Source organism: Thunnus thynnus, chromosome 3, assembly GCF_963924715.1.
Source record: "Thunnus thynnus chromosome 3, fThuThy2.1, whole genome shotgun sequence".
Taxonomy (NCBI): Eukaryota; Metazoa; Chordata; class Actinopteri; order Scombriformes; family Scombridae; genus Thunnus; species Thunnus thynnus.
The window spans coordinates 15,744,770-15,760,367 of record NC_089519.1 but is presented as its reverse complement, the minus strand read 5'-3'; the positions used below and the strand labels follow the sequence as shown (position 1 = coordinate 15,760,367).

Genomic DNA, 15,598 nt, shown 5'->3' with positions numbered 1-15,598 from the left:
TGCATTTAAAAATGAAATAATGTGCATCCTAAAATAAAGTGGATTGATCATATTTCTGTGCCTTCAGTTCAGTTTTGAGTGGGTATGTTTGCTCCAAAGATGTGTACTTTGTCTGTAGTGGCACTTCACAATCACCACAGTCTTGGAGCATATGAGACAAACTGGTTTTGAACAGTCCATGGACAGTATTTCCTTCGTTTCATGTGTATAACTACAGTCATTGTGTATTGGGCTCTGAGCACTTCTGAAACACAGGTGACACTCAACAATGTACCTGAATGCTTCCCTTGTAGTCACTCACTGCTGATCTGTTCAACTTGCTACACTTTCTATCAAGACACAGGATAAGAGTGTCCATTCTTGATTAAAAGCTCTGTTTTTGCTGTCTACTTTTCTCTTTTTAGAGCACTTTTCTCTGACTTGTGTCACGCCTCGTCTCTGGTCTCTCCCTGCAGGAGTCAGTTGGCAGAGCTCCATTGATTGCTGGTTTATTCAAAGTTTATCAATATTAAACGTGTCATGTGTCCAAATTGCACCAAATTTGACACAGCACTCCCTTTGTTCCCCAGCAATGCATTCACCAAGTGTGGAGTCAATCGGATGAACCTTTTCAAGAGATACGTAAAGTACATACATACATACAGACACACATACAGAGATTCCTTGCTTTAGTAGATGGATGAGTCAGAAAGTCGACAGCAAGTCTAAATTTACTTTTAACATTATCAAATGAAGAGAAATGTGTGCAGTAAATCTGATGGCAGGCATTTAGAATAACTATATAGACATAGTCATTCTTCTCACTGATGGTCTAATTTTCTTATGTAGGTCATATAGAGGCATCAGTATTAAAATGGGACAGTTTCATAACCAGTTAAAAGTTACTTGCAGTAACTTAAATCAACCTAAAATCAAATCCTCAAATCCCACTAACTCACACATGGACAACAACCCTGTTCTTACCTGTTTACACAAAGGACAGTAATGGGATTTAGCAGACTTTTCTCCCAAATTTATATCAATCCAAATCTTAAAAAAACAAACAAACAAACATTTGATTGTTGTATATCAAGTTATTTGCTAGCATTTTTGATGAACTCAGGATGTAACACTGATTTAACCTAGCATGTTTTTTTATTCTCTCAGTAATAATTCCTTTCATTCAGTGAAACATTAAAGTGTGGCGCACCTTAACCAGTCTCTCTTCATTCCAGAGTGTACAATCAAATGAGAGAAAGGACAGGTTTCCCTGCAGGCTACATTGAGCAGATAAAAGCAGAGCTTTATTGAGATGTAATGTCTTTCTAAAGTGGACAATCTTAAACTGAGCTTTAACATGATGGGACCGTTTTTGAGGCTTTCTGAATATATGAGAAGGCTCCTCAAGACATTACAAAATAATTTTAATTCTAATGAAATATATTGTATTTTGTCATGTTTAAAGGCGTGGCAAAATGGCATGCTCTGAAAAAACACTTTATCTGACAAATTATCAACATCTGGGCTGGAAAATTGTTGTATTTACACATACATCTTGACTAGTGGAGTGATAAAGTTGTTAATGATGGGTATTTTTTGACTTTCTTCTTTGATATGGATGGAATTTCCGTGTCCCTCCTGTCTACCTCAGCTATTATGCAAACACGAAGCAGAACAGAGCTGCATTTACCTTCAGACTCAGATAACTTTAACCAGAAACAGCACAAATTTTACCACAGGGTAAATACAGTCAAAAACCCGATTAAAAGGTCAGATTTTCAGATAGCACAAGGTTTCTTACCTTAGTGTCCCATTGCCTTTATATTTGCACTAGTATACTTCCTTCTTCACAGATCAAACTGACAAATCATGGGATAAAACCTCTCTTTCCGTTTCTTAACATTGACAGTGAACAGTCTTAGTTGATCGTCAACTTTCAAATCTTCTCTGAAGATGATACCTGATCACTCCAGATTTTTATTCCAGGAGTGTGTGTGTGGAGGGTGGGTCCACATTAGTCATAGCAAACCGAGACACAAAGGAAAAGAGCTCTGTTTTGAAGAGGAAGCATTATGCCATTCAAACAGATATGATCACGCAGGAACACAGAAAGAAGGTTTACTGCAGGTTTGCCTTTGCCTCCTGGAATTTGTAAGGTATTTTCAGGCCATGCCAGCTTTGTCTTCCAGCTGGGAAATTCTTACCGACAAGAAATTATTATTACACTTAAAAACAGCTAACCTTGCTGACTGCTGGAGTATTATTGATCTATTTTTCTGTGAGGTTTGTCAGCCTTCTCTTGCCTGTGGGCATGTTGTCAGTTTCCAAATTTAACTTTATAGCCACAGCAAAAAGTTGTCAAGCTGGTTGGGGTATGACATTTGTTTTATACTGCAAAAGGCAAACAAGGACATTCTCTGGCTCCTCCTTTGTAAAGTTAAGTGAAGCCTACACTATTGACATGACATGACATGACAGTTCACAGGAAGGATCAGAAGACATGAGAGGCAAATATGTAATATTCATTCAATTAAAGAAAAGTACACAACCATGTATAGTTTATATGTGACAATGTGAGAGGGTACTTTATTTATGGTCAGGTAAACAGACAAATGGTATAATCCTTATAGACACAAATGCAAAAGAATACTTACTGTATTACACCATGATACGCACACACACACTGGAGGCCACACATCCACAATCAACAATGTCTAAATGAACAGAAAATGTACTGAGAATCATTAATCATTTGGTAGATCAGAGGCATCAGAGCTCTATTCCAACACTTACAGTAAACATTCAATGTTGAGTACATACCATGAAAAAGTGTTACTATGAAGCCGACCAGCCTCAACTTAGCTTTGCTTAACTGCCACTAGGGCTGAATGATTTGAGGAAAATATCCAATTGTGATTTTTCTGACCAATATTGTGTTTGTGTAATTACTGTCTATAAAAAAATCTCAAAGTCTCAAAATCTCAAAGTCTGTCTGTTGTCTGCTTAGTATTGAACAAGATAAGTTTGTATCAACCACAATCATACAATTATCTTGTTTCTATATGAATATGATGAATGTTTCTTTTCTCTCTCTCTCTCTCTCTCCTTGGTCTGTTGTAGGTAGGTAGCACAGGCAGTGACATGTAGAGCAAGGCAAAAGCCAAATCTTCAATTTTGTAGTTTGGTCAAATCACAGAATTCATGTTAGTTTGTGAGAGCTATATTTTCCTGTGACAGTTGTCATTACACTCAACTGCCAGCTTGCTGAGATATTGTTAATAATGCCATCATTTTTATTTGGCTATTACTGATGGCTTAGTTACCATCACAGCTCTAAAGATTTTCAAATTGCAAATTCAATTTAAGAGCAATTTATAAATGAGCACTAACTGCCACTACTCAATAGGCTACACAGCATGTAATCACTCATGTATTGTATGCTTAAGGGCTAGCACGACTCAACAGAGTATGTGCTGAAATGTTGGCATGGCGCTGATGATCTACCAAGAACACATTATAGTAGTGTTATAGTAGTCTTGTTCAAACCTTATTCAAATCAGACAATCTACCTAATACTTGGTCTATTCCTGTAATAAACAAGTGTAACACTATTGTTTGCAGCTTTCTTTTGTTGAAGTTACAATGTGATAAATACAATATGGTAAAAACAAAACAAAAACATTTCACACATTCTGTCACCACTAAGGCTCATCATCATTCACCTGGCCAGTCGTAGTTGTTTGGTCAGGACAGTTGATTCATTTACACTTCATGACATATAAATCATGCAAATATAAGGGGAAAACTCTTGAATCTCTTTCTCTGTTTCAACATTAGCAGTGTCTTTAAAACGACTCACACTTAACATGTATCATTTGCTGATGAAAGCTGTCATCACATGAAGAATACTATGCTGACGTCAACAGAAATAAGCTTAAGGCAGATAAATATTTTTTTCCAGAGCAAAAAATGCAAAGTACTTCTTAGTTATAAAAGATGTGCAGATGATAATAATAATCATAATAATGACATGTCCTGTCCAGTCAGAGAGTGACAGATTGTTTTCAATTAAGACTCAATAATGGGCCACAAACAGCAACAAATAATTTAATAGCCAGCCACAGCTAAAAAAAATACATACTGACAGTGTGGTTATATGGAAAGTCCTCATGATTTCATCTTTTTATGGCATCATCATTTATGGCTACTTAGAAATAGAGGAATGGCATACCCCCATTTTGTCATGGGATTGTAAAGTGTGATGGCAGACAGGTGGATTGGTTAAGAAAGCTGCTGTGCAGTCACAAGTGGCTCTTATTGCAAACTGTCAATGCTGCTAAAGTGCACTTGAGCAAGTGGTCCCAACTAAACTCCAGTCACTTAAATTTAATTAATTGTCTTAACATGATTGGTCAGTAATACAGTGAGAATTCTATTGGGGCAAACATAAGGTGAAATCAGTCAAATATTCAATGGGAAACTACAGCGGTAAACATGGGTCATCCTGCACAAACCTTGCTAACAACATCTAGTTTTTAACAAATTCCTTACTGTGATTTGACTTATGTTGAATTTCAACATTACTGCCTGCAAATAGTAAACTTAGGAGAAGACCTGAAAGAAATGTGGGTGACATCAGGCCAGCTGGCTCTGCTTTTGAAGCCATTTAAGTAACAGATGAGTGACTGGCTTGGATCAGTAACACTCATAAAACTACCAAATTATTGCAATTATTACCATTATGCAAGTCTACTGTGTTTTGGGGTGTATATCACAAGCATACAAACAAACATACTGTACCATATTCTGAAGAATGTTCTTAATGGTAAGTGGTACACATAGTAAAGGAAGTGGGGACATTGCTGAAAAAATGATCATCTCTTTATTTGCAGTTGTAGTCTAATATGTGCGGTGCTCATCATTATTTTTATTTCTACTTGATGTGTATGTGTGTGTGTGCAGGCTGGCATGTGTTCAGTGCTGGTTTACTGTACCTCTCTAACAACAGAGGCTTCATGGCTATCTAAATTGGATCAAATGCCCATCCAGAGCTGCAGAGTCTCATTATCAAGCAACTATAGTTTTGGACCCATGACTCAGCATGATTGTTGTGAAAACGCATCAATTTTAATTACAGTATTCGTTCTATCTATTACTTTCCAAGGAATGCTTGGAATTTCACAATAGCAAAACATAGCATCACACAGACCCATTATTTTCCAGTCAAGTGTATCTACAAATTTTGATGTTTGAGTGTACTAGCACTCTGTGTCTCGGCCCAGTCACTGAATAATACTGTTGTAAATACATGTACTGTATGTGTGTGTCTTTTGATCACAACCTCTTACGGTCGCTGCTGTGCTTTGTGTGGGCGTCTCTCCGAGCACCCAGGCATCTCACCCCCTCCAGCAGCATGGGAGTCCCATGGTGTGGGTCTGAACAGAGGGAGAGAAAGAAAGAGATATAGATAGATAAAGAGAAAAAAACATTGAGTGAGAGATAAAATATCAGTTTGCTATTCACTCCTGCTTGACACTTGCTAGGTGTTGTCACTCAACAACATTAAGATGACTTATTGGAAGAATTAACCTTCTTAGGAAACCTGAAGATCCAAGGGGAATGAAAGAAGATTTTAGTATTAGAGAGTCTGTATAGCATTCTTAACAATATCTAATAAAGGTTTTGCTGTTCTTATTTGTATTTGTATAACAGTTTTAAACATGTACCCAGGTTTTTTTTAATTATATCCTTATTTTGTGATGGTATTTTGTGACTGTGAAATGCCTGCTGTTGATGATTCATTTTGTTGTATACTTTCATTTCTGTGCTGGTGGTGCATCATCCCTTGGAGGCTGGCCATCCATGTGTCTAGCTCTTATTGGATAATGAGGATCCAGCCTTCTTGTAGAGTATACAGGATTGTACAGGACTGTGTTTTTTTTACACACTCTGTAAATCTCCTGATGAAAGGCCCAGTGCTGAAAGGCATTGGTGAAATGAAGATTCTTCCAGTAAGTCAGCTTAGTGTTGCCAAGCTGTTTTTTCACATTTGTTCCTTTTGTTATTTGAACACCCACTTGGCACGGAAAGTAGCGACAGCACATTCCTCCTACAGGTGTCAGACTCAGACAGAGCTGAATTAACACACTTTGTCTTGTCTGTTCATTGTCCATTACTCTCTATATCATGACACTGTTGTGTATATTATAATACCATGACCACTTCATGGTATGGTGCTCATACCATGACCATTTAGCAAATAAAAAAGCAGGCTCCATTTATCCATTTTATAAAGTTTGTTTGTACTTGGTCTTGCTGTTAAATACTGTATAGCTTAACCAGATTTGGGTGCTTCTAATATGTCTTGTTATGTTAATGGACATGAGCCATTTATACTGGCTGCAATGTTTTTTTAATTATTAATTATTTGCCTTTATTAATATTCTGTCTGTAAATTCATTATCAAATAATCCACATTATGATGAGAATGTGGCTGGTAGCTCATATGTTTTATGGAAGGTGGAAATATGTAAATATATCTCATGTCAAAATATACTCTCTACCCAGGATTTCTACAGGTATGTTTAGCCTCATAGAAACTGACATTTAATTAAAATGTGTTTGACGCTGCAAGGCAACAGACTCATCTCCTCTCCCTGACTATAACATTATCCATTATACAGGTTAAAATGGACAAATGAAAATAAAAATCTCCCTGATGAACTATGAAAGTTGTAAGCTTACTTTATCAATCAAAACACAATACAAGGATTTTAACTAGATACTAGCAAATCAGAAAACAGAAAAAATCTAAACTCAGATATTAATGAAAGACTTCCACAATCCTCCAGACAGAAAAAGGAAATTGAGACATCCTTTATGATAGCAGACCAGATCAATTTATGGGTCATACAGCTGTGTATGTCTGTCTTTCTATCCTCCAATTACAGTTTTACATCATTATAGTGAGGACATTTTTGCATTCTGAGGACATTTGGCTGGTCCTTACTACTACAGTAAGGACTCACTACTTCTAAGGACTGTTTGAGGGTTAAGACTTGGTTTTAATGTTAAGGTTAGAATTAGCGTTAGGTTAGTTTAAGGGGTAGGGTTAGGCATTTAGTTGTGAAGAAAGACAAGTATTTGTGTGTGTGTGTGTGTGTGTGTGTGTGTGTGTGTGTGTGTGTGTGTGTGTGTGTGTGTGTGTGCGTGCGTGTGTGTGTGTGCGCGCGCACTTACCAATGACCCTGGCCTGAAGTCTGACCTTCAGACTGCTGTCTCTTCTCCCTCTGGTTACCATAGTGATCTGCTCCTGCAGCACCCCCTCCTGGTGAGTCCTGTACTCACATGTCACCTTTACTCCTCCTAAAGTGGGGGAGGGAGAGGGTTCATCATTTATACATTTATACATTCACTAACACTATTTTGTTTGTTTTTTCTTGTATTTTTGTGTACCCTGTTTAATTAGATTTGCATAGAAAGAGTCTTATTTGGCCAATCAGACAAGTTCTTTGGACTGACGTGAATGGAGAGGAGCAAGGGAAATGGTATTGAGGCAGAGATAAATTAGAAGAGATAGCATGAGAGAGGGACAGTCATTTCCTTCGTCTGTGCAAGGTCATCAGATCAAATGCAGACGTAGAGGAGTTGTATTTTCTACCTGTGCTCTAAGCACACACTGTTTATACAGATGGACGTAGCGAGGTGTGACATCACCCGTTGGTTTGCATTACAGCTGGTTTGAAGCCCAGAGTTACAGCTTATGGTCGGCGTCATCTTTTCCATTTCAAAATAAAGAGTGCAGGGTGTTGCCTTTCACACTCTGGAAATACGCCCCTGCTACCTCGGACCCAAGCTAACACTTGCTTACTGGGAATGCTGAGCGCTGCACATTTGGGCTAACTTAGCTAATTTAGCTAACAATAGTTATTGCGACAGTAGTCCAATTCAGTGTGAGTCCCAGAGCCGGGAAAAGCAGCAGGTGAGCCAACTGTCAATCACAGCTGTCAATCAATACCCTCATGGCAGACATCAAAGCTACTGTAGGTCTTCAAATCTTATTAATGGAGCAATAATTTCCAAAATGACCACCAGCACACTTATTAGCCTGAATTTAGAGATTGAGACCATAACAACTCGTTGAAAACAATGATTTACATAGTAGTTCAAGAGAAAAGTTAAGGTTTTTTGAATGGGAGTCAGTTGGATCTAGCAGCTGTCATGGGCACTTTCAGGTACTTCAGCCTCAAGCCATGGTAGTTGCCGCTTGGCTTCAACATTATTTGTATGTGTAGTGTACTGCCCACTTAGTTATGCATCAAAACAGTGTCAGTCTCCTGAGCTGCATGGTACATATTTGATGCACAAGCTTCATTATTTCTTTTTGGCAGACTGGAGAGGGAGGCTGAAAGAGTGGAAGTCTGCCCTCACCGTACTAGCTTCAATAGCTCAAGTAGGTTTGATTATCCTGGAAAGCTGAAACCTGTTCCTGGAGTTTACTGTCCATACCCATGGGATAAATTGATATCACAGCTTGTAATAAATTGTAAAAAAAAAAAAAAAGAAAAAAAGAAAAAATAACAAATACATTTTTTAACGACAGCTGCAGCACCTCAATGTGTTGACAGCATGCCAGTGGGTCATACCCACGGGATATGTTGTTGCTAGTGAAAGAAACCCTCTGCAGGAAAACCCACAGCAACAGAGTAACAGTTGCTACAGGAAGAGCAGCGGGCTAGGAGAGAGATATCAGCTATGGTGGCTGCTGTTTGCTCATCCCACCTTAACTCCACCCAGTCTCTTTACTCCTGCTTCATCTTGAATTCCTTGGCTCCAGTAACTGACAAGATGGTAGTGAGCCACCTGAAATCATTGGCCCAGAGAGAATACTGCTAACAATTGATCAGTCCAGTAATATAAATGTAAACCTGGATATGTTGCCAAAAAAAGCAAGTCTGAAATCCCAGAGGTCAGCTCATGTTTCCCTTGTGTGTGTGTGTGTGTGTGTGTGTGTGTGTGTGTGTGTGTGTGTGTGTGTGTGTGTGTGTGTGTGTGTTGTAATTAGAGAATTTCTACTAATGCACAGTCTCTAGGTTACCGTCTGATGACAACAGAGTTTTAACCTCTTCGTCCTCTATCGGATTGATTGTGAAGAGACTCTACAGAAAAGGGGGAAACAGAAAAAAAAGAGGCAGATGGATAGACTGGGCAACGAGCCAATCAGCACACTGCACACAGCCAGTCCAGCCAGCTATCATGGAGGCAGATACAGAGGCCTGCTCTGTATATTCATCAACCATCGCTGCTCATCCCAGTTTGAATGCAGTTTGAGTTAAAAAGCTGTGTTTCAATATCCACAGTGCTTGTAATACCATTTGTTTAGATAGCCATTGTCCCCAGAGGATGCTGCTGAACCCTTGACTTTTCATCATCAGTTCAAAATTTCTACTAGTGCACAAGAAATATATTAATCTCATGGGCAGATGGCAGTGAAATTCACTGAGCACATTCCCACTCCAAAAGGAATAAAGCCCAAGACACAAAGTTTACATTTTTAGCCCCACTACTGATGAGGTTATGAGGCTGTGTGTAGACTAAAAATACCACTGTATTAAATACACCATAAAAAGTAATAAATAACTAAATAAAGAGAGACTTGAAAGTGCATTAGTAAACACTGCTCTGTCTCACTGCAGGTAAAAATGTTTGTTAACACTGACATGCAGACTTTAATGCTAAAAGGTTATAGATAAATCCAGTTCAATGAGTAGTAATCTCACCTTCTTAATAATGACAGAGAGACTCTCTACTTTTTTCCTAACTGGTCCAAAGTGGTCTCACACAATTAAGCAAGAAAGCAAACTGTTTTCCCCTGCTGAGGCCTTGACTTACCTTCCAGTGTGGAGTTAATATGATGGACCCGGAGACTGGGAGACCTCCGAGTCGGAGAGGAGGAAGGAACACAGGAGAGCTCTTTGCCCAGCGTGGGGACATCTGGGACAGTGAAGATAATCTCATAACAGTGGTGGCTCTTCAGGAAACCAGCCTGGAGAGAGGAACCACAGAGTAGAGGCAAAGAGTTAACTGCCACACACTTTGATAAGATATACATTAGTATATAACTTTTGTCTGGTCAATGGCAAGTACAAGTGCAACTGAATGCTTGAATATAACAGGCCATGATGCATGTACACACCCATGCACATGAACACACCTTGACTAAGTAGCTGCCATCCTTCTCTAGGACAGCAATGAGAGTAGAGAGGTTTGACAGGTCATCTCTGCGTGTTGGAGAGCCGGGGGGCTCGACATCATCAGGGAAACGCACCCCACCCGCTTTAGAGGTGGAGCCTGGTGACAGAGAGAGAATACCGGCTTTATGTCATCTATCAACCAATCAATCAATCAATCAATCAATTCAATCAATCAATCAATTTTAATTTGATTGATTGATCAGTTATGGAGCAAATGACTAAAAACAACAACAAATCTAAACAGCCAGAGTCGCTTTTAAGCAAAAACATGTAGTTTAATACATGTTGAACATGACAGCTAAGGTGTAAGTCAACAGAAACATCTGGATAAATCAACAGCATGCCCAAACTTGCTAGACAACACCACTATAACTATGGTACTAGAACCAACTACTAACCAAGGTTTTACTAGAATGTGCAGAAGTGAGCTATTCTCAGTCATAGACAACACAGACACGAGAGTCTAACGAGAGTTAGATATTAAAAACACCTTCCTTGATTTTGTTACAGACACTCCCAAATCCCTAAATTAACTCCCCCACTCACTGTTGACTTCCTGAGTTTTAAAAATATCATAGAAGACTTTGGGATGTAGTTCTCTCTCACTCTTGGGAGTGATAAAAACATTAGAGGGGGCATTCTTAAAGCAGCACAGTTGCCTGCTGCCAGAGGTGGAAGTCCAATATATGGAGGCAAGAGGGTGTGTTGCATCATCACACACACTTATACAGCACTTTAAGGACAAAGAACTCAACCTGTGTGACTTCTGATTCTTTTGTGGCTTTGTGGCTCCCCTTCTTTTTTGGCTGGACGGGCAAACCCTATAACTGCAGGTGTCTGTGACTGACTGGCTGACCGATGAAGTTTCACCATTGGTCAGCTGGCTGTGTTGGAGTTTTCCCATTCCTCACTCCTCTCTTTTAAAATGAATAGGCGTGAGATGATGGAAGCAGAGGACAGAAGCAACACAGAGTGACTGTGTTTCCTGCTCCGAGCTCTGACACTCTCAGCTCTGGTGTTAAATAAAGAGAACTCCTGTTTAAACAAACACAAACCAGTGTCTCTACTGTCTCCTCCTCTACCATCCAGTGTAATCGACTCTCCGGCTGACAGCGCTGTCAGCAGGCAGCAGGAGAAGCGCTCTGCGGTGTGTTTGGATTTTATAACTGAACGAATACCTGGACGCAAGGTTTTTTGATTCTCTGATGTTTTCACATCATAAACGATGAACAACAGTATTAAAACATGCGTCTTGCATGTAAAACATGTGACTCCTAGCTGTTATATCAGTTCAGTGTGGGGCAGCTGCTCTGCAGGTACGCTTGATTTAACTGTAACTGCTATAACTGGTCAGAGATAAGCCTCCTGAATTTGCGCTAAAATGCTGTCAAAACTTTCATTATAACTTCCACCACAGCCTCCTTAAAGCACAAGTAAAGCACCCATAATAACAATCACTGATAAAACACTCAATACAGTGAAAAATGAGACATCCACAGAGTGAAACAGATGAAAGAGCAGGGGGAGTTAATAATAATTAGAACAGTTATAATTAGAAGTAAAATCAGTTCTCCTTCAAATCAAACATCCCAAGATATGAGTGGAAAATATTGTTCTTGCAACTGCATTTATAACCTGCTTTTTTTACTCAAACGTAGCTTCACCATGTCATGTGATGCTACTTTAGTACACTTTAACAACAAATATTACTGGGTCCACCACTGAAAATTGCAGATGAACATTTAATATCCAGGAATTCACATTATAGACTCTACCACTGACTATCCCTGTAACAAACTGGCCACAGTTTCACACATTGACCATACAAGGTCGATCCAGCCGTATATTAGGTTTTGACCTAGTCTTGTTCTGTGTTAGCACTGATCTGTTAGAGAAGCCCTTTCCACTGACAGCCAGAGGCACACTGCTCTCTGGTGATAACAGTCAGACATAATCGTATGAAGGCCAAATTATTGTCATTTAACACATGAACACAGGCAGTGTCAAACGTACCTTTTCTTCCTGTCGCCATGGTTATGTTGTTAGGAACTTGGAAGTGTCAGACAATACCCTATTGATGTCATCACTGACCTCCTGAGTATAAGGACAGACAATGACAGAGAGGGACAGAGACAGAAACATGTTATATGTTTGAGCTTGTTGAGCTTTGTGTTGCATAATTTACTGAAGTCTCTTTGCTGTTACAGGCTTTATATGAGATGGCAGACAGTGTATCAATATCACAAAACCCTCAATACATGTATTGATCTTATACATCACTCCCTTGATGTCTCTCTGTCCCACACTTTGCTGTCTGGTTTGTTATAGCAGAAGATGCTGACATGTAAACTGTACAGGTTGTACAGTGTAGAGAATCTAAAGTACCTGTCAAAGTGCATCTTTCTGAACTTGGAATTAGAATTAGCAACTTTCTGAAACCGACAATGTGACATCACACCAACTTTCTGCAGCAACTGGACAGGTGTGCAAAGTGAAGGTAGGCAGGGTTTGAACATCCGCCTCAAGCTCTCTTTTTGTTCATTCTTCACACAACCACTCTGATCACTTTTAGGTGCGTACCACAAAGTGCAATAACATGAATGCATTCCAAGTGAAACTTCACAAGTGTGCACTGAACAGAGACTAAAAATATTCACAAGACAGTGAGTGAGTTCTTGGGGAGAGAATCAGGATGCAGTCAGGAGGAGGCTATGACAGCAGGTTTTTCAACCCATTTTTCAGTGTGTTGCTTTGGAACCGTTGACTTTAGATGTGGTCACATGCATACAGAGGTATTTCATTTGTAATACATTTTATAGGGTAGTATTGAATGAAAAACATCAAGTAACTACTTTTTAAATATAGATTTACTTTGTTTTTACATAAATCCCTCCACTCTTTCCACTGTGCACAGTAACAAAAATACAAAAACCTGTACAATCCAAGATAGTAATGAATACTATCTTTAGTATTACTAATTAAAATTTTATAGAAATATCTAAACGCAATTATTTTGACCTATATTATAATTGCAATATGATTTGCAATATTAGAGGATATGATCATTTTTGAATCATGTGCCAAACAAAGGTGTTTCCTTAACTCTGTAGAATATGATGTGTAGGTCAGGACATCTCTGCAGCATGACAATATTTAATTCAAAATAACATTTTGACACACATTTCTCCTTGCGATTTGAAAATTGCGGTAGGCCTTGTTGCTTTTTTGATAAAATTCCGATTAATTGTTCAGCCCTAATTAGAGCACAATTCACCATTTGGATCAAAAACATCATCTGTGTCTTTTGTAATGCCACTTTTCTCATTCCAAAGAGAATTTTCTTTCTTGACAAAATACACTGCAAATTAGTGTAAAATTATAAGTAGCTATGGTATTTTGATAGTAGTATATCTTGAAGCTGCTATGCCAAAAGAGCCTGTTTGTGTTTTGTTTGATAAGTAACTTAGATAGTGAGTAACTGCTATCATAGGAAAGGCAAACATCCTCTCCTTTTGAAAGTAGCAAATGGGATGAAATGCCATTGAGAATCTGCCATAATATGTTCTTCATGTTGATATGTTTTGATAATGGTGCTGATCACTCCAAAAGATAGAGAGTGGAATCACTGAATGACAGAGGAGGAAATACATAATAAGAGAGGCCCTCGGTTTTTGTTATTCCAAACAAGTCACTTTTTAATCAGATATTCACAACTGTTTAGTTTTAACTGTTGTAGTTCTTTAGGTGTGCAGTTCATTTCTCCTTGTCATGGGGTTATATGGATGCCTTCATACAGTAAACAGAATCTTAACTTAACATACTGTCAGCAGTTTTTAAATTATTTCAGAATTTCATATATAGATGTATTCTCTTACAGTGCAGCAGAAATCTTTGACAGGCTGGGACACAGTATACAGTGTCTGCATTGAAGGCTGTGATACAGAGAGGAAAACAAACACACGTTCCCCTGAAAGAAGATTTTTTGGGGAGTTGTCACTAAATTCATCTAAGAGATGAATCTAATTAATTAATTAAATTAAACTAAAGGTACATGAACATTTTGGACTAATTATAAGTAAAGTAAAGCGAAACCAACAGCATTTTATTATGAATTACTAAAGAATAATGTCCCATTTCTGGGTTGAGTGTCCCTCCTTCTCAACCATCCAACCAACCCGAGCAGACATTATTTGACTGTCTCGTACAGCTCTTTAGCACACCAGGCTTTACCACAACAAATCGTGATCCTATAACAATTTGAAATATAGTATCAGGCTTATTGGTATGTGTGGACTAATGGATAAAACTGTCTCGATCGGTTTAAAACACAGACACACGCCCATCAATTCAGCATCCTGCAGCAGCCCTCCCGCCGTTCGCCGCTATCAGCCATAGAAAACAATCACATAGGAGATACGCACCGTTCAGTGTGGATGTGCTGGACATTTGTTGTGCCTTTCTGCACCCATAACACCAGCAGTGACCTGTCGTTATTCCCCTCTTGAGCAGAAACTATTAGTATTCGTCCCTACTGCATTGAATAGACTCAGGGAGAAGGCTCCAGCATGTTTCGTGCGCGCGGGTATGTACCCTCTCAGCGGACACGCGCGTGACGTTCGCGTCGCGCGCTTGTAGCTACGTCTGCTCTTTAGGTACCTTTATATGCAGCCTCTGCTCTTTAGGTACCTTTATATACAGCCTCTGCTCTTTAAGTACATTTATATATAGCCTCTGCCCTTTAGGTGCATTTATATATAGCCTCTGCTCTTAAGGTACCTTTATATACAGCCTCTGCTCTTGAGGTACATTTATATACAGCCTCTGCTCTTAAGGTACCTTTATATACAGCCTCTGCTCTTTAAGTACATTTATATATAGCCTCTGCCCTTTAGGTGCATTTATATACAGCCTCTGCTCTTGAGGTACATTTATATATAGCCTCTGCTCTTGAGGTACATTTATATATAGCCTCTGCTCTTAAGGTACCTTTATATACAGCCTCTGCTCTTAAGGTACCTTTATATACCTTTATATTATCTCTGCTCTGGGGGGGTATGATATGTTTCATATCTAAACATTATAATAAATCTATAGGCAGTGGCCACCCCTGTCATTTGGCATCCTCTGAGGACCATGCATGTATACAAAATTTAATATATCCAAAAGTTGTTGAGATATTTTACTCTAAATGACTATATTTCTTAGTATCCAAATTTGATGGTGTAAATATCCATGTTCATATTTCTTTTTCTTCTCCCTCTTTGGTTCAAAGTATTGAGGGTCGTACTGGCTCGCTATAACTGCGGTATAAAGTTTCTTAATGCAGCAGAAAATTGTTGAAAACCTCAACACATTCTTATCACAAG

The 15,598-nt window shown here is 38.8% G+C and overlaps 1 protein-coding gene across 1 annotated transcript; it reads right to left on the bottom strand.

Annotated features, from left to right (window-relative positions):
* Positions 1-2,532: 2,532 nt before the first annotated feature.
* LOC137179637 (adipose secreted signaling protein) lies at positions 2,533-14,821 on the bottom strand. The gene is made up of 6 exons (XM_067584466.1): positions 14,654-14,821; positions 12,246-12,326; positions 10,193-10,329; positions 9,871-10,024; positions 7,219-7,344; positions 2,533-5,414 (listed from the first exon to the last, which is right to left on the bottom strand). The coding sequence occupies exons 2-6, from the start codon at positions 12,262-12,264 to the stop codon at positions 5,314-5,316; spliced, it is 537 nt and encodes a 178-aa protein (XP_067440567.1). The 5' UTR covers positions 12,265-12,326; positions 14,654-14,821; the 3' UTR covers positions 2,533-5,313.
* Positions 14,822-15,598: the final 777 nt, after the last annotated feature.